At 51.3% G+C, this 21,594-nt stretch overlaps 1 protein-coding gene across 4 annotated transcripts in view; it reads right to left on the bottom strand.

The window, feature by feature from the left end:
* The window catches only part of ptk2ba (protein tyrosine kinase 2 beta, a), a 213,153-nt gene that overhangs the window by 39,576 nt on the left and 151,983 nt on the right, over positions 1-21,594 (bottom strand). For all 4 annotated transcript variants that reach the window (XM_038817485.1, XM_038817493.1, XM_038817499.1 and 1 more), the window contains exons 16-18: positions 16,243-16,327; positions 11,007-11,107; positions 971-1,086 (exon numbers count right to left, since the gene is read on the bottom strand). In XM_038817485.1, the coding sequence (XP_038673413.1) occupies positions 971-1,086; positions 11,007-11,107; positions 16,243-16,327 (302 nt within the window). The remainder of the gene's footprint in view (positions 1-970; positions 1,087-11,006; positions 11,108-16,242; positions 16,328-21,594) is intronic.

Below are 21,594 nucleotides of genomic sequence, written 5' to 3'. Positions count from 1 at the left end.
AATTGAACCCACGCTGCTGGCATTGTTCTACATTACAAGCCAGCTGTTTAGCCCGCTGTGCTAAACCAGCCCCTATAAATAACATCCATTTTCACAAAAAGCCAGGGTATTCTTTTCCCGAGAAGCAAACTGTGATTTGAATAATCACGTACATTTCACCAGCACTGTGACTTTGCCATTGGACAAGCAGCCAGAGAACATGAGTTCAAATCCCACTCTGACCAGTTGAAACCTTCAGCATGGTGGGAACAGGCAATATCCGTGGACTCTCATGGATTGTGAGCAAACCCGGCTGTTTCACTATCTTCCCGAGAAACAAGTGGAGGTCTTCTGCTTCAGCCCCTTCTACCCATTCTGTCATTCAATTCCATCATATGTTACCATGGCACCCACTTCCAAATCCCTTACCCAACACCAATCTGTCAATCTCAGTTGTGAAAAGTACTTTGATTTGCAGAAACCAGAGCATTCTGGGGGAGAGAGTTCCAGAGTTTCAATATCACCCTCGGCATCACTCTCTCCCATCAACTGTTTGAATGGCGTGCCCACCTCTGTTCCAAAACCACACAACTGCACAATTTGCACAATCTACGTTTTAATGGTGATTGATGGGTTCTCTTCCCTGAAGGACTTTACTTGTGGTTTTAAAAGAATCATAGATTGACTACAGCGTAGGGTTCGCTCACAGTGTCCATGCCAGATCTCTACTCGAGTAATCCAATACCGAAAAGCAAAATAATGTTTGGGTGTTGGAAATCTGAAATTAAAAAACAGAAAATGCTGAATAAACGCAGCAAGTCTGGGAGCGTCTCTGGCTAGGGAAACAGAGCTTGCGTCTCAAACGCATTCTGATGCTTCTTTGAGCTCAATAAATCAGCAACTCCAAACTTTCTAATGGCGGTTGAACCCCTCCTGTTGAGCCAGTGAAGGTTTAATCTGGTTATCTGGTAGTTATTAATGTTTGACTTACCGATGGACGACCTTGACTCCCTCCAGATAGGCCAACGCTTTGGAAATCTGCCAGCAGTAATCAATGAGGGTCAGCTCGTCCAGATTGCTTTTATTGGTTACCAGGTAGCTCTCCAGCTGAATTAATAAAAACACACAGAGATCGTGGTCATCCAGGTGATCAGGAGATAAACAGCTCAGAAACAGGAGGAGCTGAGATTCTGGGCGGGAATCTCTGATCCTGAGGCCAAGTGTTGACGCCGTCGGAAACGGCGTCGAGAACCGCGATGGCATCAACACGGCCCAGGATCAGCAATTCTGGTCTCTACAGGGGTCCAGCACGGCGCTGGACCGGTTCACACCGCTCCAGCTGCTGATCCGGCCATGGAATGGAGGCTGGTGGATACGCGCATGCGCAGTGCGTCCGGCGCGAATCTGCGCATGCGCAGTCCCACTGGCTCGATTTCAGCGCATGCGTGGTGTCTCCCTTGGAGCATGGGGCAGGAGTACAGGGGCTGGCGCGGAAGAAAGGAGGCCAGGAGACAGAGAGGTTGGTCTGCCCATCGGAGCCCCCACCCCCCCCGCCCGGGGTCGGAACCCCCCCTCATCCCCACAGGCCGCCCCGTGACCCTTCAACGCCGAGGTCCCACTGGCTCAGAGCAGGTTAGAACGCCGCCGGCGGGACCCGGGTTTTTGTTTTTATGGCCGCTCGGCCCATCTGGGCCGGAGAATCGTGGGGGGCCGCTTGACCGGCGGTTCGCCAACCATGTCGGCCCCAATGGCCCCGCCCTCAATATAGAATCCCACCCTCTATTCAGGATAAAGGCAGATACGACGGCAGAGGATAGAGCAGTTTGAGTTTTTCTCCTTTTCAGACTCTTAACAAACCCAACTTGCTCAGGGTCAGATGTCTATTACCCAATGAGAACGGGGTATATATATTACAATGTTATCGGAGTTACGCTGATGATCAGAGGCTGTGTAATGTGGATCACTGCAGTGACAGTGACATTACAGGAAGGCGTCTGGGAAAGCCATTCAAACATGGGATGGGCCCCTTGAGTCTGCTCCACATTCAATAAGACAGGGCCGACCCGAGAGTAAACACAAATCAGCATCCTGCCTACCCCCAATACCATTCCCCCTTCATCCCACCTCCCCCAATACCATTCCCCCTTCATCCCACCTCCCCCAATACCATTCCCCCTTCAATCCACCTCCCCCCGATACCATTCCCCCTTCAATCCACCTCCCCCCGATACCATTCCCCCTTCATCCACCTCCCCCCGATACCATTCCCCCTTCATCCCACCTCCCCAATACCATTCCCCCTTCATCCCACCTACCCCCCCAATACCATTCCCCCTTTCATCCCACCTACCCCCCCAATACCATTCCCCCCTTCATCCCACCTACCCTCCCAATACCATTCCCCCTTCAATCCACCTCCCCCCGAAACCATTCCTCCCTTCATCCCACCTACCCCCAATACCATTCCCCCTTCATCCCGTCTCCCCCCAATACCATTCCCCCCTTCATCGCACCTACCCCCAATACCATTCCCCCTTCATCCCCCTCCCCCGATACCATTCCTCCCTTCATCCCGTCTCCCCCCAATACCATTCCCCCCTTCATCCCACCTACCCCCAATACCATTCCCCCTTCATCGCACCTACCCCCAATACCATTCCCCCTTCATCCCCCTCCCCCGATACAATTCCCCCCTTCATCCCACCTACCCCCAATACCATTCCCCCCTTCATCCCCCTCTCCCCGATACCATTCCACCTTCATCCCACCGACCCCCAATACCATTCCCCCCTTCATCCCCCTCTCCCCAATACCATTCCCCCTTCATCCCCCTCTCCCCGATACCATTCCCCCTTCATCCCACCTCTCCCCGATACCATTCCCCCTTCATCCCCCTCCCCAATACCATTCCCCCTTCATCACCCTCCCCCCGATACCATTCCCCCTTCATCCCCCTCCCCCCGATACCATTCCCCCCTTCATCCCGCCTCCCCCCGATACCATTCCCCCCTTCATCCCACCTACCCCCCGATACCATTCCCCCCTTCATCCCACCTACCCCCCGATACCATTCCCCCCTTCATCCCACCTACCCCCGATACCATTCCCCCCTTCATCCCACCTCCCCCGATACCATTCCCCCCTTCATCCCCCTCCCCGATACCATTCCCCCTTCATCCCACCTACCCCCAATACCATTCCCCCTTCATCCCCCCTCCCCGATACCATTCCCCCCTTCATCCCACCTACCCCCGATACCATTCCCCCCCTTCATCCCACCTACCCCCCGATACCATTCCCCCCTTCATCCCACCTACCCCCCCGATACCATTCCCCCCTTCATCCCCCCTACCCCCGATACCATTCCCCCCCTTCATCCCACCTACCCCCCGATACCATTCCCCCTTCATCCCCCTCTCCCCGATACCATTCCCCCTTCATCCCCCCCTCCCCCGATACCATTCCCCCCTTCATCCCCCCCTACCCCCCCCGATACCATTCCCCCCCTTCATCCCACCTACCCCCCGATACCATTCCCCCTTCATCCCCCTCTCCCCGATACCATTCCCCCCTTCATCCCCCCTCCCCCGATACCATTCCCCCCTTCATCCCCTCTCCCCGATACCATTCCCCCTTCATCCCCCTCCCCGATACCATTCCCCCCTTCATCCCACCTACCCCCCAATACCATTCCCCCCTTCATCCCCCCTCCCCCGATACCATTCCCCCTTCATCCCCCTCCCCGATACCATTCCCCCCTTCATCCCACCTACCCCCAATACCATTCCCCCCTTCATCCCACCTACCCCCCGATACCATTCCCCCCTTCATCCCCCTCCCCGATACCATTCCCCCTTCATCCCACCTACCCCCAATACCATTCCCCCCTTCATCCCCCCTCCCCCGATACCATTCCCCCTTCATCCCCCTCCCCGATACCATTCCCCCTTCATCCCACCTACCCCAATACCATTCCCCCTTCATCCCCCTCTCCCCGATACCATTCCCCCCTTCATCCCCCCTCCCCCGATACCATTCCCCCCTTCATCCCACCTACCCCCCGATACCATTCCCCCTTCATCCCCCTCTCCCCGATACCATTCCCCCTTCATCCCCCTCTCCCCGATACCATTCCCCCCTTCATCCCCCCTCCCCCGATACCATTCCCCCCTTCATCCCACCTACCCCCCCGATACCATTCCCCCTTCATCCCCCTCCCCCCCGATACCATTCCCCCCTTCATCCCCCCTCCCCCGATACCATTCCCCCCTTCATCCCACCTACCCCCCGATACCATTCCCCCCTTCATCCCACCTACCCCCCGATACCATTCCCCCCTTCATCCCCCCCTACCCCCCGATACCATTCCCCCTTCATCCCACCTACCCCCCGATACCATTCCCCCCCTTCTTCACCAAGAATCGACCCACCTCGGCTTCAAAAATATTCAAGGTTCTGTTTTCACTACTTTCCCAGGAAAAGAATTCCGCAAACCCACCATCCCTTCAGTGAAATAAATTCTCCTCATCTCAGTTTTAATTGAGTTACTCCCTTATTTTTAAACAGTGACCCCCAGGTCTAGATTCTCCCACAAGAGGAAACATCTTCTCCACAGCCAGCCTGGCAATACCCCTCAGAACTTAAAAGTTTTGGTCAAGTTGCCTCTTCGGGCGGAATTCTCCGCAAGGCCCGACTCCGTCGTGAAACCCGGAGAGGTTCACGACGGCGTTGGAGGCCACTCCTTGCCCCCTATTCTCCCCCCCCCCCCCCCCCCCCGGGGGCTAGGAGGGCCGTGCCGTGAATCTCGGCTGCGGGACCTTGTCGCTGGCGTCAAGGGCCGGCGCGCCAAGAATGACGCGGACGGCGCGCCTAATGACGTCAGCCGCCCATGCGCAGGTTGCCGTCTTCCCCTTCGATGCCCCGCAAGACGTGGCGGCTTGATCATGCTGGGCGGCGGAGGGGAAAGAGTGCGTCCCGTTGAGATGCCGGCCCGACGATACGTGGGCACTGATCGCGGGCCAGTCCCCTCCCGAGCACGGCCTTGGTGCTCATTCCCCTCTCCGCCCCCCACAAGCCACAAAACAGCTGCTGGCGCCATGTTCACGCCGGCAGCGACCAGGTGTGGTTTCCGCCAGCGTGAACCGGCCGGGAACGGCCGGCTGCTCGCCCCATCCGGGTCGGAGAATCGCGGGTCTCCGTAAAATATGGCGGCCCGCGATTCACTGAGCGGCGTGGCGCATTTTGAGGGTGGGGGGTGCCAGAGCGGCCCTCCCACAATTCTCCCACCCGGCGTGGGAGCGGAGAATCGCGCCCACACTGTTCTAAACGCCAGTCGATACAAACCCAACCTCTCCAACCTTTCCACATAAGACAACCCGTTCATTCCTGGGATTAGTCTAGTAAACCTTCACTCAACTGGTTCCAACACATTTACATCTTCCCTTCAATAAGGAGACCAACACTGTACACAATACTCCAGATGTGGTCTCACCAATGCCCTGTACAACTGAATCATAACCTCCCTACTTTTGTAATCAATTCCCCCTCACAGTAAACAGTAACATTCTATTAATTTTCCTAATTACTTGCTGTGTCTGTACACTACCAGCATTTTGTGATTCATGCACTAGGACACCCAGATCCCTCTGTAACTCAGAGCTCTGCAATCTCTCACCATTTAGATAATAAGCTTCTTTTTTATTCTTCCTGTCAAAATGAAGAATTTTACATTTCCCCACATTGTGCTCCATTTGTCAAAGTTCTTCAAGAGGAAGGTGTTGCCCAGGTTCCTCTTCCTGTACAGAAGGCTCCTGATCCACACCCCAAGGCCTTTTTTTAACATAGATGAGGATTAGGCAGGAGGTCCTGCAAAGGAGGAGGAATGTGGGAGAGCCAACCCTCCCGAATTTCCAGTTCTACCTCTGGGCAGCCACGCAGGAAGAGGGCGCAGATGGGTCAGGGAACAGGGAGCAGAGTGGGTGAGGATGGAGGAGAGTTCTTGTGCAGCGACATCCCTCTGAGGCTGACCACAACCACACTCCCCCCTCCACCTCGCCCCCCCCCCCCCACCCCGGCCAGATACCCCAGCCCAGTGGTAGCAGCCGTACCATGAACATGGAATCAAATGAGGCAGCATTTCAGACTAACCTAAATGTCCACCACAGCTCACGTCTGCAACAACCACAGGTTCACTCCCGCAAGAGTGGACACCTCCTTCAAGGGGTGGAGACTGGACAGGGAAACACTGATGGCGAGGGTCGTGAATACCGCCCAGTCCATCACACGAACCTGCCTCCCTTTCATTGACTCCATCTACACCTCCCGCTGCCGGGGGAAAGCGGGCAGCATAATCAAAGATCCCTCCCACCCGGCTTACTCACTCTTCCATCGGGCAGGAGATACAGCAGTCTGAGAACACGCATGAACAGACTCAAAAACAGCTTCTTCCCCACTGTCACCAGACTCCTAAACAACCCTCTTATGGACTGTCCTCATTAACACTACACCCCTGTATGCTTCATCCGATGCCAATGCTTATATAGTTACATTGTATACCTTGTGTTGCCCTATTATGTATTTTCTTTTATTCCCTTTTCCTTTCATGTGCTGCATGATCTGCTGAGCTGTTCGCAGAAAAGTACTTTTCACTGTACCTCGGTACACGTGCATGGATAGAGGATTGGTTAATTAATAGAAAGCAAAGAGTTGGGATAAATGGGTGTTTCTCTGGTTGGCAATCAGTAGCTAGTGGTGTCCCTCAGGGATCCGTGTTGGGCCCACAATTGTTCACAATTTACATAGATGATTTGGAGTTGGGGACCAAGGGCAATATGTCCAAGTTTGCAGATGAGACTAAGATGAGTGGTAAAGCGAAAAGTGCAGAGGATACTGGAAGTCTGCAGAGGGATTTGGATAGGTTAAGTGAATGGACAAGGGTCTGGCAGATGGAATACAATGTTGACAAATGTGAGGTTCCGTGTTGGCGGGAATAACAGCAAAAGGGATTATTATTTAAATGATAAAATATTAAAGCATTCCGCTGTGCAGAGAGACCTGGGTGTGCTAGTGCATGAGTCACAGAAAGTTGGTTTGCAGGTGCAACAGGTGATTAAGAAGGCAAATGGAATTTTGTCCTTCATTGCTAGAGGGACAGAGTTTAAGACTAGGGAGGCTATGCTGTAATTGTATAAGGTGTTAGTGAGGCCACACCTGGAGTATTGTGTTCAGTTTTGGTCTCCTTACCTGAGAAAGGACGTACTGGCGCTGGAGGGTGTGCAGAGGAGATTCACTAGGTTAATCCCAGAGCTGAAGGGGTTGGATTCATAGAATTAGTTCATAGAATTTACAGTGCCGAAGGAGGCCATTTGGCCCATCGAGTCTGCACCGGCTCTTGGAAAGAGCACGCTACCCAAGGACACACCTCCACCCTATCCCCGTAACCCAGTAACCCCATCCAACACAAAGGGCAATTTTGGATTGGCAATTTATCATGGCCAATCCACCTATGCTGCACATCTTTGGACTGTGGGAGGAAACCGGAGCGCCTGGAGGAAACTCACGCACACACGGGGAGAACGTGCAGACTCCGCACAGACAGTGACCCAAGCTGGGAATCAAACCTGGGACCTTGGAGCTGTGAAGCAATTGTGCTAACCACTATGCTACTGTGCTGATTACGAGGAGAGGTTGAGGAGACTGAACTGTACTAGGAATTGAGAAGGATGCGGGGTGATCTTATAGAAACATTTAAAATTATGAAGGGAATAGATAGGATAGATGCGGGCAGGTTGTTTTCCACTGGCGGGTGACAGCAGAACTAGGGGGCATAGCCTCAAAATAAGGGGAAGTAGATTTAGGACTGAGTTTAGGAGGAACTTCTTCACCCAAAGGATTGTGAATCTATGGAATTCCTTGCCCAGTGAAGCAGTTGAGGCTCCTTCATTAAATGTTTTTAAGGTAAAGATAGATAGTTTTTTGAAGAATAAAGGGATTAAGGGTTATGGGGCGAGATTCTCCGCAAATGCGGAGAATCGTAAAGGCTGCCGTGGGACAGGCCGTGACCCTCGGCAGCCTTCACACCCACTTCCGGGCCGATTCTCCCCCCCGGGCGGGGCTAGGAGCGCGGCCCCGTGCGTCACAGCGGCGCGGCCTTGACGACAGTCGTCAAGGCCGTACGTCAAGTGTCACGCCAGCTGACACGGCCGATGACGTCAGCCGCGCATGCGCAGTTGCCGTCTTTTCCCTCAGCCGCCCCGCAAGAGGTGGCGGCTTGATCTTGCGGGGCGGCGGAGGGAAAAGAGAGTGTCCGTTATGGACGCACGGCCCCCCTTGGCACGGCCGTGGTACTGCTGTGCCAATCGGGCCCCCAGATGCCCCAAACGGGCATCTGGCGCCAGTTTCACGACGGCAGCGTGCAGGTGTGTTTGCTGCCGTGTTGAAACAGGCGTGAAGGCCCGGCCGCTCGGCCCATCGGCCTACTCCTGCTCCTAGTTCTTATGTTCTTATGTGACAATAAACAAATTCTAAAATCCAAAACATGGACAGTAGAGTAGCGACCCTGGGCGAACGCACAGTGGGAGCATCCAAGAGAATCACGGGGCAGAGGCAGAAGGGAGGAAAACTACAAGAGGTCAGTTTGTTGGTAAATTAATGCCGACCCAACATCCTGTAATTATGTGTTTTGGCCAAGTCTGCCACAGTGAGGTCTGAAGATGAGTATTTCCGTTAAGGGGGATATTGTTACAGTTGTCGCTTGTCTTTTGTTGATATATGTGTTGACCTTATTTGGCACTGTGAATTTGTGACATAAAATGATAAAAGCCCAATAAAAATATTTTCAATAACAAAAACGATTTGTCAGAGTTCTGTCCACTCACTGAACCTGTCAATGGCCCTTTGTCACCTCCTTACGCCCTCTTTATAATTTACTGTCCCACCCATCTTTCAATCATTCGCAAACTTAACACCCATCCCTTCAGTCTCCTCTTCCAGGTCATTTATATCAATTGTAAACTGTTCAGGCGCCAGCGCTGATCGCAGTGACACCCGTCACACTCGACCAACATGAAGGCGACCCGTTTCTGCTAACTCGCTACTTCCTGTCAGCTAGCCAATCTTCTATCCAGACCAATATGTTACCCCCTAGACCATGAACTGTAATTTTACGCAATAACCTTTCATGTGGCACCTTTTCAAATGCCTTCTGGAAATCTAAGTCCAGTTTAAACTTCAGTTTAACATCGCATTTAAAAGCAGGTATCTCCATCACAAGTACTGACCTTCTGACAGTGGGGCACTCCCTCAGTACTGACCCTCTGACAGTGCGGCACTCCCTCAGTACTGACCCTCTGACAGTGCAGCACTCCCTCAGTACTGACCCTCTGACAGTGCGGCACTCCCTCAGTACTGACCCTCTGACAGTGCAGCCCTCCCTCAGTACTGACCCTCTGACAGTGCGGCACTCCCTCAGTACTGACCCTCTGACAGTGCAGCACTCCCTCAGTACTGACCCTCTGACAGTGCGGCACTCCCTCAGTACTGACCCTCTGACAGTGCGGCACTCCCTCAGTACTGACCTTCTGACAGTGCAGCGCTCCCTCAGTACTGACCCTCTGACAGTGCGGCACTCCCTCAGTACTGACCCACTGACAGTGCGGCACTCCCTCAGTACTGACCCTGTGACAGTGCAGCACTCCCTCAGTACTGACCCTCTGATAGTGCAGCACTCCCTCAGTACTGACCCTCTGACAGTGCGGCACTCCCTCAGTACTGACCCTCTGACAGTGCGGCACTCCCTCAGTACTGACCCTCTGACAGTGCAGCACTCCCTCAGTACTGACCCTCTGACAGTGCAGCGCTCCCTCAGTACTGACCCTCTGACAGTGCGGCACTCCCTCAGTACCGACCCTCTGACAGTGCAGCATTCCCTCAGTACTGACCCTGTGACAGTGCGGCACTCCCTCAGTACAGACCCTCTGACAGTGCGGCACTCCCTCAGTACTGACCCTCTGACAGTGCAGCATTCCCTCAGTACTGACCCTCTGATAGTACAGCACTCCCTCAGTACTGACCCGCTGACAGTGCAGCACTCCCTCAGTACTGACCCTCTGACAGTGCAGCACTCCCTCAGTACTGACCCTCTGAAAGTGCAGCACTCCCTGAGTACTGACCCTCTGACAGTGCAGCACTCCCTCAGTACTGACCCTCTGACAGTGCGGCACTCCCTCAGTACTGACCCTCTGACAGTGCAGCGTTCCCTCAGTACTGACCCTCTGACAGTGCAGCACTCCCTCAGTACTGACCCTCTGACAGTGCAGCACTCCCTCAGTACTGACCCTCTGACAGTGCAGCACTCCCTCAGTACTGACCCTCTGACAGTGCAGCACTCCCTCAGTACTGACCCTCTAACAGTGCAGCACTCCCTCAGTACTGACCCTCTGTCAGTGCGGCACTCCCTCAGTACTGACCCTCTGACAGTGCAGCGTTCCCTCAGTACTGACCCTCTGACAGTGCAGCACTCTCTCAGTACTGACCCTCTGACAGTGCGGCACTCCTTCAGCACTGACCCTCTGACAGTGCAGCACTCTCTCAGTACTGACCCTCTGACAGTGTGGCACTCCCTCAGTACTGACCCTCTGACAGTGCAGCGTTCCCTCAGTACTGACCCTCTGACAGTGCAGCGTTCCCTCAGTACTGACCCTCTGACAGTGTGGCACTCCCTCAGTACTGACCCTCTGACAGTGCAGCGTTCCCTCAGTACTGACCCTCTGACAGTGCAGCGTTCCCCCAGTACTGACCCTCTGACAGTGCGGCACTCCCTCAGTACTGACCCTCTGACAGTGCAGCACTCCCTCAGCACTGACCCTCTGACAGTGCAGCGTTCCCTCAGTACTGACCCTCTGACAGTGCAGCACTCCCTCAGTACTGACCCTCTGACAGTGCAGCACTCCCTCAGTGCTGACTCTCTGACAGTGCAGCATTCCGTCAGTACTGACCCTCTGTCAGTGCAGCACTCCCTCCACTCTTACCTCTCCATGTGGATACAGTTCCATGATTAGCCAGGATGGCTCCTCCTCAATTATCCCAATCAATTTCACAACGTGTGGATGATCGAGGGGCTTCATTATTACTGAAACAATCAATCACATATATTGGCACTGACACAAAGCAAAACAAATAACTGGTGGAAATATGAAATAATAGCAGAAAAAGTCAGCAAAATACAACAGCCAAATCCCGAACGAGAAAAGTAAATCAGCAGCACAATCGCCGTCTTTTCAAAAGACAACCAACTTGGTGGAAACGACAAGTAAGAACGGGGAGAGAGAGAGGGCGCGATTCTCCGATCCCCACGCTGGGTGGGAGAATCGCGGGAGGGCCGGGCGTCTCGCGACACGCCCCCCTGGAGCCACCCGCGTTTTTCACGGCGACCGACGATTCTCCGGCCCGGATAGGCCGAGCGGACTGCCGTTCCTGACCAGTTCCCGACGGCAGCAACCACACCTGGTCGCTGCTGTAATGAACATGGGCGCCAAAGTGTCGTTTGAAGCTTGTGGGGGGGCAGAGAGGGGAGTGAGCACCACGGCTGTACTCGGTGCCCACCGATCATCGGGCCGGCGTCTCAAAGCGACAAACTCTTTCCCCTCCGCCACCCCGCAAGATCAAGCCGCCAAGTCTTATCTTGCGGGGCAGCGGAGGGGAAGACGGCAACCGCGCATGCGCGGGTTTGAGCCGTCAGCCGTCGTGACGTCAGCCGCGCATGCGCGGGTTGGAGCCGGGCAACCTGCGCATGCACGGCTGACGTCACATAGGCACCGCCGTCGCGTCATTCGTGGCGCGCCGCCTTGATGCAAGCGTCAAGGCCCGGCGGCCGAGAATAACGGAGCGCCGCTCCTCGCCCCCCCCCGGGTGGGGGTGAATAAGGTGAGAGGAGCGGCCTCCGAGGCCGTCGTGAAACTCGGCCGAGTTCACGACGGCCTTCCCGATTTTTCGCGGGAGCGGAGAATTCTGCCCTGTGTAACGAGAAAGAGAGTGAGGCAGAAAGAGAGACAGAGAGCAGAACAGGGAGACAGAGAGAGAGTGAAAGAGATAGTGAGAGAGGCAGAGATGGAGATAGAGAGAGCGATGGATTGACACATGAAAAAGAGAGAAAGACACAAAGAGGGACAGAGCAAGAGAGAGAGACAGAGTGAGACACAGTGGGAGAGACAGAATGAGAGACAGTGAAAGTGACACACACAGATAGATAAAGAGATAGAGAGAGACACACACACACACAGAGTTAGAGAGGCATTCAAATGGAGAGCAGTGAGAGATGAATGGCCTCCTTCTGCACTGTAAATTCTATGATCTATGATCTATCAACAGAAAGAGAGAGAGGTAGAAAGTGTCATGTGAGAGGACCTTTAAGAAATGGATGTTTAAGCAATGTACCTTTAAGAAATGGAGCAGCTCATATTACTGAAGTGATGTCGGAGGGTTGGGGGGAGGAGCTGAGCTGAGCTCACTTCTGCTTTTGTTTTCAGTTTTGAGGAAAAGAGCTTGGGTGTGTCTGTGTTTGCAGTGAGCTGGATCTGCTGCGATCTCTGCCAGGAAAGACTATCTCTGAATCATTTGGGTGATTTAAACTCATAATAGTAATGTCTTTAACCCGATGTGTTTCTGGTTAAAGGTGTTAAGTCTTTTGGATATTTAAAGGAACAACTAAAGGATTATTTAGTGTTGTATTATCTTTGAAGTAAGGGGTGTTAAGTGATTCAATGTTTATTTAAAAAGTTAAGTTGAGTTCATGGAATAAACATTGTTTTGTGTTTTAAAAACCCACGTGTCCATAATTGTAATACCACACCTGGAGAACAAGCCGTGTGCTTCAAAAGCAACAATACATTAAAGGGAGAGGTTGGTTGAACTCCATGATACATTTTGGGGTTCTGAAAACGCCGCTCCCATAACAAAAGAGAGAGATAGACACAGAGAGAGAGATAGACAGAGAGAGAGAGAGAGAGAGATAGACAGAAAGAGCAAGATAGACAGAAATAGAGAGACAGACAGAAGGGGAGAGGTAGACAGAAAGAGAGAGATAGACAGTAAGAGAGATAGGCAGAGAGAGACAGAAAGAGAGAGATAGACAGAAAGAGAGGTAGGCAGGAAGAGAGAGAGACAGAGAGAGAGAGAGGCAGAAAGAGAGGGAGACAGAGTGAGGGAGATAGTGGATTAGTGTGGAATTTGGACAGTATTGGTAAATAATCAATGGGGTTATTGTGGAGTTTGGACAGTATTGATAAATAATCAATGGGATTATTGTTAAATTTGGACAGTATTGGTGAATAATCAATGGGGTTATTGTGGAGTTTGGACAGTATTGAGAAATAATCAATGGTATTATTGTTAAATTTGGACAGTATTGGTGAATAATCAATGAGATTATGGTTAAATATGGTCAGTATTGGTGAATAAACAATGGGATTATTGTTAAATTTGGACAGTATTGGTGAATAATCAATGGGATTATTGTGGCGTTTGGACAGTATTGGTGAATAATCAATGAGATTATGGTTAAATATGGTCAGTATTGGTGAATAAACAATGGGAATATTGTGAAGTTTGGACTGTATTGGTAATTAATCAATGGGATTATTGTGGAGATTGGACAGTATTGGTGAATAATCAATGGGTTATTGTTAAATTTGGACAGTATTGGTGAATAATCAATGGGATTATTGTTGAATGTGGACATATTGGTGAATAATCAATGGGATTATTGTGAAGTTTGGACTGTATTGGTAATTAATCAATGGGATTATTGTGGAGATTGGACAGTATTGGTGAATAATCAATGGGTTATTGTTAAATTTGGACTGTATTGGTGAATAATCAATGGGATTATTGTGGCGTTTGGACAGTATTGGTGAATAATCAATGAGATTATGGTTAAATATGGTCAGTATTGGTGAATAAACAATGGGAATATTGTGAAGTTTGGACTGTATTGGTAATTAATCAATGGGATTATTGTGGAGATTGGACAGTATTGGTGAATAATCAATGGGTTATTGTTAAATTTGGACAGTATTGGTGAATAATCAATGGGATTATTGTTGAATGTGGACATATTGGTGAATAATCAATGGGATTATTGTGAAGTTTGGACTGTATTGGTAATTAATCAATGGGATTATTGTGGAGATTGGACAGTATTGGTGAATAATCAATGGGTTATTGTTAAATTTGGACTGTATTGGTGAATAATAAATGGGATTATTGTTAAATTTGGACAGTATTGGTGAATAATCAATGGGATTATTGTTGAATGTGGACAGTATTGGTGAATAATAAATGGGATTATTGTTAAATTTGGACAGTATTGGTGAATAATCAATGGGATTATTGTGAAGTTTGGACTGTATTGGTAATTAATCAATGGGATTATTGTGGAGATTGGACAGTATTGGTGAATAATCAATGGGTTATTGTTAAATTTGGACAGTATTGGTGAATAATCAATGGCATTATTGTGAAGTTTGGACAGTATTGGTAATTAATCAATGGGATTATTGTGAAGTTTGGACTGTATTGGTAATTAATCAATGGGATTATTGTGGAGATTGGACAGTATTGGTGAATAATCAATGGGATTATTGTGAAGTTTGGACAGTATTGGTAATTAATCAATGGGATTATTGTTAAATATGGACAGTATTGGTGAATAATCAATGAGATTATTGTTAAATATGGACAGTATTGGTGAATAATCAATGAGATTATTGTTAAATATGGACAGTATTGGTGAATAATCAATGGGATTATTGTTAAATTTGGACAGTATTGGTGAATAATAAATGGGATTATTGTGGATATTGAAAAGTATTGGTGAATAATCAATGGTATTATTGTTAAATTTGGACAGTATTGGTGAATAATCAATGGGATTATTGTGGAGTTTGGACAGTATTGGTGAATAATCAATGAGATTATTGTTAAATAAGGACAGTATTGGTAGAACATAGAACAGTACAGCACAGAACAGGCCCTTCGGCCCTCAATGTTGTGCCGAGCAATGATCACCCTACTCAAACCCACATATCCACCCTATACCCGTAACCCAACAACCCCCCCCACCTTACTTTTAGGACACTACGGGCAATTTAGCATGGCCAATCCACCTAACCCGCACATCTTTGGACTGTGGGAGGAAACCGGAGCACCCGGAGGAAACACACGCACACACGGGGAGGACATACAGACTCCGCACAGACAGTGACCCAGCCGGGAATCGAACCTGGGACCCTGGAGCTGTGAAGCATTTATGCTAACCACCATGCTACCGTGCTGCTCTATTCATTAATGGTGAATAATCAATGGGATTATTGTTAAATTTGGACAGTATTGGTGAATAATCAATGGGATTATTGTGGAGTTTGGACATTATTGGTGTATAATCAATGGGATTATTGTTAAATATGGACAGTATTGGTGAATAATCAATGGGATTATTGTTAAATTTGGACAGTATTGGTGAATAATCAATGGTATTATTGTTAAATCTGGACAGTATTGGTGAATAATCAATGGGATTATTGTTAAATATGGACAGTAATGGTGAATAATCAATGGGATTATTGTGGAGTTTGGACAGTATTGGGGAATAATCAATGAGATTATGGTTAAATATGGTCAATATTGGTGAATAATCAATGGGATTATTGTTAAATTTGGACAGTATTGGTGAATAATCAATGAGATTATGATTAAATATGGTCAGTATTGGTGAATAATCAATGGGATTATTGTGGAGTTTGGACAGTATTAGAATTTACAGTGCAGAAGGAGGCCACTTGGCCCATCGAGTCTGCACCGGCTCTTGGAAAGAGCACCCTACCCAAGGTCAACACCTCCACCCTATCCCCATAACCCAGGTTCCCCACCCAACACTAAGGGCAATTTTGGACACTAAGGGCAATTTATCATGGCCAATCCACCTAACCTGCACATCTTTGGACTGTGGGAGGAAACCGGAGCACCCGGAGGAAATCCACGCAGACATGGGGAGGACGTGCAGACTCCTCACAGACAGTGACCCAGGCCGGAATTGAACCTGGGACCCTGGAGCTGTGAAGCAATTGTGCTATCGACTGTGCTACCGTGCTGCCCATGTATTGGTGAATAATCAATTTGAAGCAGCAGAGTAAAATGGTGTGTAATCTCAGCAAGAGCCAGGATTGCAGTTCCTTTCATCTTTACAAATTATTGGTAAACAACTCTTACTTCCTTCTTCCAAGAATTTCTCCTTGACTTCGAATGTGGTTTCTGCTTTACAGGTCTTCACGGCGACAGCAATCTGTTGTCCTCTCTGTGGACACAACGATAGACGAGAACTGAGAGAAAGATTTGATTGTGAAAGTTTCTGAATACTTTCAATCTGTAATATTTAAATGTTTAATGCTTTGACAAAGAACGGACACCATGGGCAGGATTTTCCGTTAGCTGACAACAAAATCGCGAAACACGATTGGGCGGGGAATAGGTTCCGATGCGAACATCGCAGCGGCCGCCGATTTGACGTCAAATTGCAATTCTCCGCCACCTGGACAGCGGCGCCAAAGCATTCCGTAACACACGTACAGGAAACACCGTTTGCATATCATTAGTATGTCTGACCCGGTATTCTCCAGGACCTCTGCAAACTCCACCTCCGATGGGCCGAATTCCCAATGACGTGGTTCACTTGTGCTTTTAAAAATCGTTAGACCACGTCGTAGCTGCTAAGGGAGAGGGGCGTGGGGGCGGAAGGTGTCCAACATCACCATAGTTTGCTGACAATTGTGCCTCTGGCCGGGGGCTTCTGCCAGGGCCGGGGGGAGGAGCGGGAGGTGGCCAGGAGGTGGGCTGTGGGGTCGGGGTGGACGGGCACGGAACACCATTGCTGCAGCCGGCAAGGCAGCCATGCAGCTAACAGCCCACTGTGAACTTAGGGTCAGGGGATGTAGAGGTCCCTCCCCCAGAGAACCCCCTAGGTGCCCTCTGGCCCCAGCCGACCCATCAGCTGTGTGGACACGCTCCAGTACAACCAGTGTCATCTTGTTGTCTGAGATGAATGTGTGTGGGGAGTGTAATGTGTGTGTGTGCGGCTGGGATGAGTGTGTGTGGGAAGTGTAATGTGTGTGTGCGGCTGGGATGAGTGTGTGTGGGGAGTGTAATGTGTGTGTGCGGCTGGGATGAGTGTGTGTGGGGAGTGTAATGTGTGTGTGCGGCTGGGATGAGTGTGTGTGGGGAGTGTAATGTGTGTGTGGGGCTGGGATGAGTGTGTGTGGGGAGTGTAATGTGTGTGGGGCTGGGATGAGTGTGTGTGAGGAGTGTAATGTGTGTGTGCGGCTGGTATGAGTGTGTGTGGGGAGTGTAATGTGTATGTGCGGCTGGGATGAGTGTGTGTGGGGAGTGTAATGTGTATGTGCGGTGGGATGAGTGTGTGCGGGGAGTGTAATGTGTGTGTGCGGCTGGGGTGAGTGTGTGTGGGGAGTGTAATGTGTATGTGCGGTGGGATGAGTGTGTGTGGGGAGTGTAATGTGTATGTGCGGTGGGATGAGTGTGTGCGGGGAGTGTAATGTGTGTGTGCGGCTGGGGTGAGTGTGTGCGGGGAGTGTAATGTGTGTGTGCGGTGGGATGAGTGTGTGCGGGGAGTGTAATGTGTGTGTGGCTGGGATGAGTGTGTGTGTTTGGAGTGTAATGTGTGTGTGTGTCTGGGATCAGTGTGTGGGGGAGTGTAATGTGTGTGCGGCTGGGATGAGTGTGTGGGGAGTGTAACGTGTGCGTGCGGCTGGGATGAGTGTGTGTGGGGAGTGTAATGTGTGTGTGCGGCTGGGGTGAGTGTGTGTGGGGAGTGTAATGTGTGTGTGCGGCTGGGATGAATGTGTGTGGAGAGTGTAATGTGTGTGTGCGGCTGGGATGAGTGTGTGTGGGGAGTGTAATGTGTGTGTGCGGCTGGGATGAATGTGTGTGGAGAGTGTAATGTGTGTGTGGCTGGGATGAGTGTGTGTGTTTGGAGTGTAACGTGTGTGTGCGGCTGGGATGAGTGTGTGTGGGGAGTGTAATGTGTGTGTGCGGTTGGGATGAGTGTGTGTGGGGAGTGTAATGTGTGTGTGGGGCTGGGATGAGTGTGTGGGGGGAGTGTAATGTGTGTGTGCGGCTGGGATGAGTGAGTGTGGGGAGTGTAATGTGTGTATGCGGCTGGGATGAGTGTGTGTGGGGAGTGTACTGTGTGTGTGCGGCTGGGATGAGTGTGTGTGGGGAGTGTAATGTGTGTGTGCGGCTGGGATGAGTGTGTGTGGGGAGTGTAATGTGTGTGAGGCTGGGATGAGTGTGTGTGGGGAGTGTAATGTGTGTGTGCGGCTGGGATGAGTGTGTGTGGGGAGTGTAATGTGTGTGTGCAGCTGGGATGAGTGTGTGTGGGGAGTGTAATGTATGTGTATGGCTGGGATGAGTGTGTGTGGGGAGTGTAATGTGTGTGTGCGGCAGGGATAAGTGTGTGTGGGGAGTGTAATGTGTGTGTGGCTGGGATGAGTGTGTGTGGGGAGTGTAATGTGTGTGTGCGGCTGGGATGAGTGTGTGTGGGGAGTGTAATGTGTGTGTAGGGCTGGGATGAGTGTGTATGGGGAGTGTAATATGTGTGTGTGGCTGGGATGAGTGTGTGTGGGGAGTGTAATGTGTGTGTGTGGCTGGGATGAGTGTGTGTGGGGAGTGTACTGTGTGTGTGCGGCTGGGATGAGTGTGTGTGGGGAGTGAAATGTGTGTGTGCGGCTGGGATGAGTGTGTGTGGGGAGTGTAATGTGTGTGTGCGGCTGGGATGAGTGTGTGTGGGGAGTGTAATGTGTATGTGCGGCTGGGATGAGTGTGTGTGGGGAGTGTAATGTGTGTGCGACTGGGATGAGTGTGTGTGGGGAGTGTAATGTGCGTGTGCGGCTGGGATGAGTGTGTGTGGGGAGTGTAATGTGTGTGTGTGGCTGGGATGAGTGTGTGTGGGGAGTGTAATGTGTATGTGCGGCTGGGATGAGTGTGTGTGGGGAGTGTAATGTGTGTGTGCAGCTGGGATGAGTGTGTGTGGGGAGTGTAATGCATGTGTATGGCTGGGATGAGTGTGTGTGGGGAGTGTAATGTGTGTGTGCGGCAGGGATAAGTGTGTGTGGGGAGTGTAATGTGTGTGTGGCTGGGATGAGTGTGTGTGGGGAGTGTAATGTGTGTGTGCGGCTGGGATGAGTGTGTGTGGGGAGTGTAATGTGTGTGTAGGGCTGGGATGAGTGTGTATGGGGAGTGTAATGTGTGTGTGCGGCTGGGATGAGTGTGTGTGGGGAGTGCAATGTGTGTGTGTGGCTGGGATGAGTGTGTGTGGGGAGTGTAATGTGTGTGTAGGGCTGGGATGAGTGTGTGTGGGGAGTGTAATGTGTGTGTGCGGCTGGGATGAGTGTGTGTGCAGAGTGTAATATGTGTGTGTGGCTGGGATGAGTGTGTGTGGGGAGTGTAATGTGTGTGTGTGGCTGGGATGAGTGTGTGTGGGGAGTGTACTGTGTGTGTGCGGCTGGGATGAGTGTGTGTGGGGAGTGTAATGTGTGTGTGCGGCTGGGATGAGTGTGTGTGGGGAGTGTAATGTGTGTGAGGCTGGGATGAGTGTGTGTGGGGAGTGTAATGTGTGTGTGCGGCTGGGATGAGTGTGTGTGGGGAGTGTAATGTGTGTGTGCGGCTGGGATGAGTGTGTGTGGGGAGTGTAATGTGTGTGTGAGGCTGGGATGAGTGTGTGTGGGGAGTGAAATGTGTGTGTGCGGCTGGGATGAGTGTGTGTGGGGAGTGTAATGTGCATGTGCGGCTGGGATGAGCGTGTGTGGGGAGTGTAATGTGTGTGTGTGGCTGGGATGAGTGTGTGTGGGGAGTGTAATGTGTATGTGCGGCTGGGATGAGTGTGTGTGGGGAGTGTAATGTGTGTGTGTGGCTGGGATGAGTGTGTGTGGGGAGTGTAATGTGTGTGTGCGGCTGGGATGAGTGTGTGTGGGGAGTGTAATGTGTATGTGCGGCTGGGATGAGTGTGTGTGGGGAGTGTAATGTGTGTGTGCGGCTGGGATGAGTGTGTGTGGTGAGTGTAATGTGTATGTGTAGCTGGGATGAGAGTGTGTGGGGAGGGTAATGTGTGTGTTGCTGGGATGAGTGTGTGTGGGGAGGGTAATGTGCGTGTGCCGCTGGGATGAGTGTGTGTGGGGAGTGTAATGTGTATGTGCGGCTGGGATGAGTGTGTGTGGGGAGTGTAACGTGTGTGTGCGGCTGGGATGAGTGTGTGTGGGGAGTGTAATGTGTGTGTGCGGCTGGGATGAGTGTGTGTGGGGAGTGTAATGTGTGTGTGCGGCTCGGATGAGTGTGTGTGGGGAGTGTAATGTGTGTGTGCGGCTGGGATGAGTGTGTGAGGGGAGTGTAATGTGTGTGTGCGGCTGGGATGAGTGTGTGTGAGGAGTGTAATGTATATGTGCGGCTGGGATGAGTGTGTGTGGGGAGTGTAATGTGTGCGTGCGGCTGGGATGAGTGTGTGTGGGGAGTGTAATGTGTATGTGCGGCTGGGATGAGTGTGTGTGGGGAGTGTAATGTGTGTGTGTGGCTGGGATGAGTGTGTGTGGGGAGTGTAATGTGTGTGTGTGGCTGGGATGAGTGTGTGTGGGGAGTGTAATGTGTGTGTGCGGCTGGGATGAGTGTGTGTGGGGAGTGTAATGTGTGTGTGTGGCTGGGATGAGTGTGTGTGGGGAGTGTAATGTGTGTGTGCGGCTGGGATGAGTGTGTGTGGGGAGTGTAATGTGTATGTGCGGCTGGGATGAGTGTGTGTGGGGAGTGTAGTGTGTGTGTGTGGCTGGGATGAGTGTGTGTGGGGAGTGTAATGTGTGTGTGCGGCTGGGATGAGTGTGTGTGGGGAGTGTAATGTGTGTGTGCGGCTGGGATGAGTGTGTGTGGGGAGTGTAATGTGTGTGTGAGGCTGGGATGAGTGTGTGTGGGGAGTGTAATGTGTGTGTGAGGCTGGGATGAGTGTGTGTGGGGAGTATAATGTGTGTGTGCGGCTGGGATGAGTGTGTGTGGGGAGTGTAATGTGTGTGTGCGGCTGGGATGAGTGTGTGTGGGGAGTGTAATGTGTGTGCGGCTGGGATGAGTGTGTGTGGAGAGTGTAATGTGTGTGTGCGGCTGGGATGAGTGTGTGTGGGGAGTGTAATGTGTGTGTGCGGCTGGGATGAGTGTGTGGGAGTGTAATGTGTGTGCGGTTGGGATGAGTGTGTGTGGGGAGTGTAATGTGTGTGTGCGGCTGGGATGAGTGTGTGTGGGGAGTGTAATGTGTATGTGCGGCTGGGATGAGTGTGTGTGGGGAGTGTAATGTGTGTGTGCGGCTGGGATGAGTGTGTGTGGGAAGTGTAATGTGTGTGTGCGGCTGGGATGAGTGTGTGTGGGGAGTGTAATGTGTGTGTGCGGCTGGGATGAGTGTGTGTGGGGTGTGTAATGTGTGTGTGCGGCTGGGATGAGTGTGTGTGGGGAGTGTAATGTGTGTGTGTGGCTGGGATGAGTGTGTGTGGGGAGTGTAATGTGTGTGTGCGGCTGGGATGA

Source organism: Scyliorhinus canicula, chromosome 1 (genome assembly GCF_902713615.1).
Source record: "Scyliorhinus canicula chromosome 1, sScyCan1.1, whole genome shotgun sequence".
NCBI classification, from domain to species: Eukaryota; Metazoa; Chordata; class Chondrichthyes; order Carcharhiniformes; family Scyliorhinidae; genus Scyliorhinus; species Scyliorhinus canicula.
Note: the sequence above shows the minus strand (reverse complement) of the source record. Positions and strands in the feature narration are given on the sequence as shown.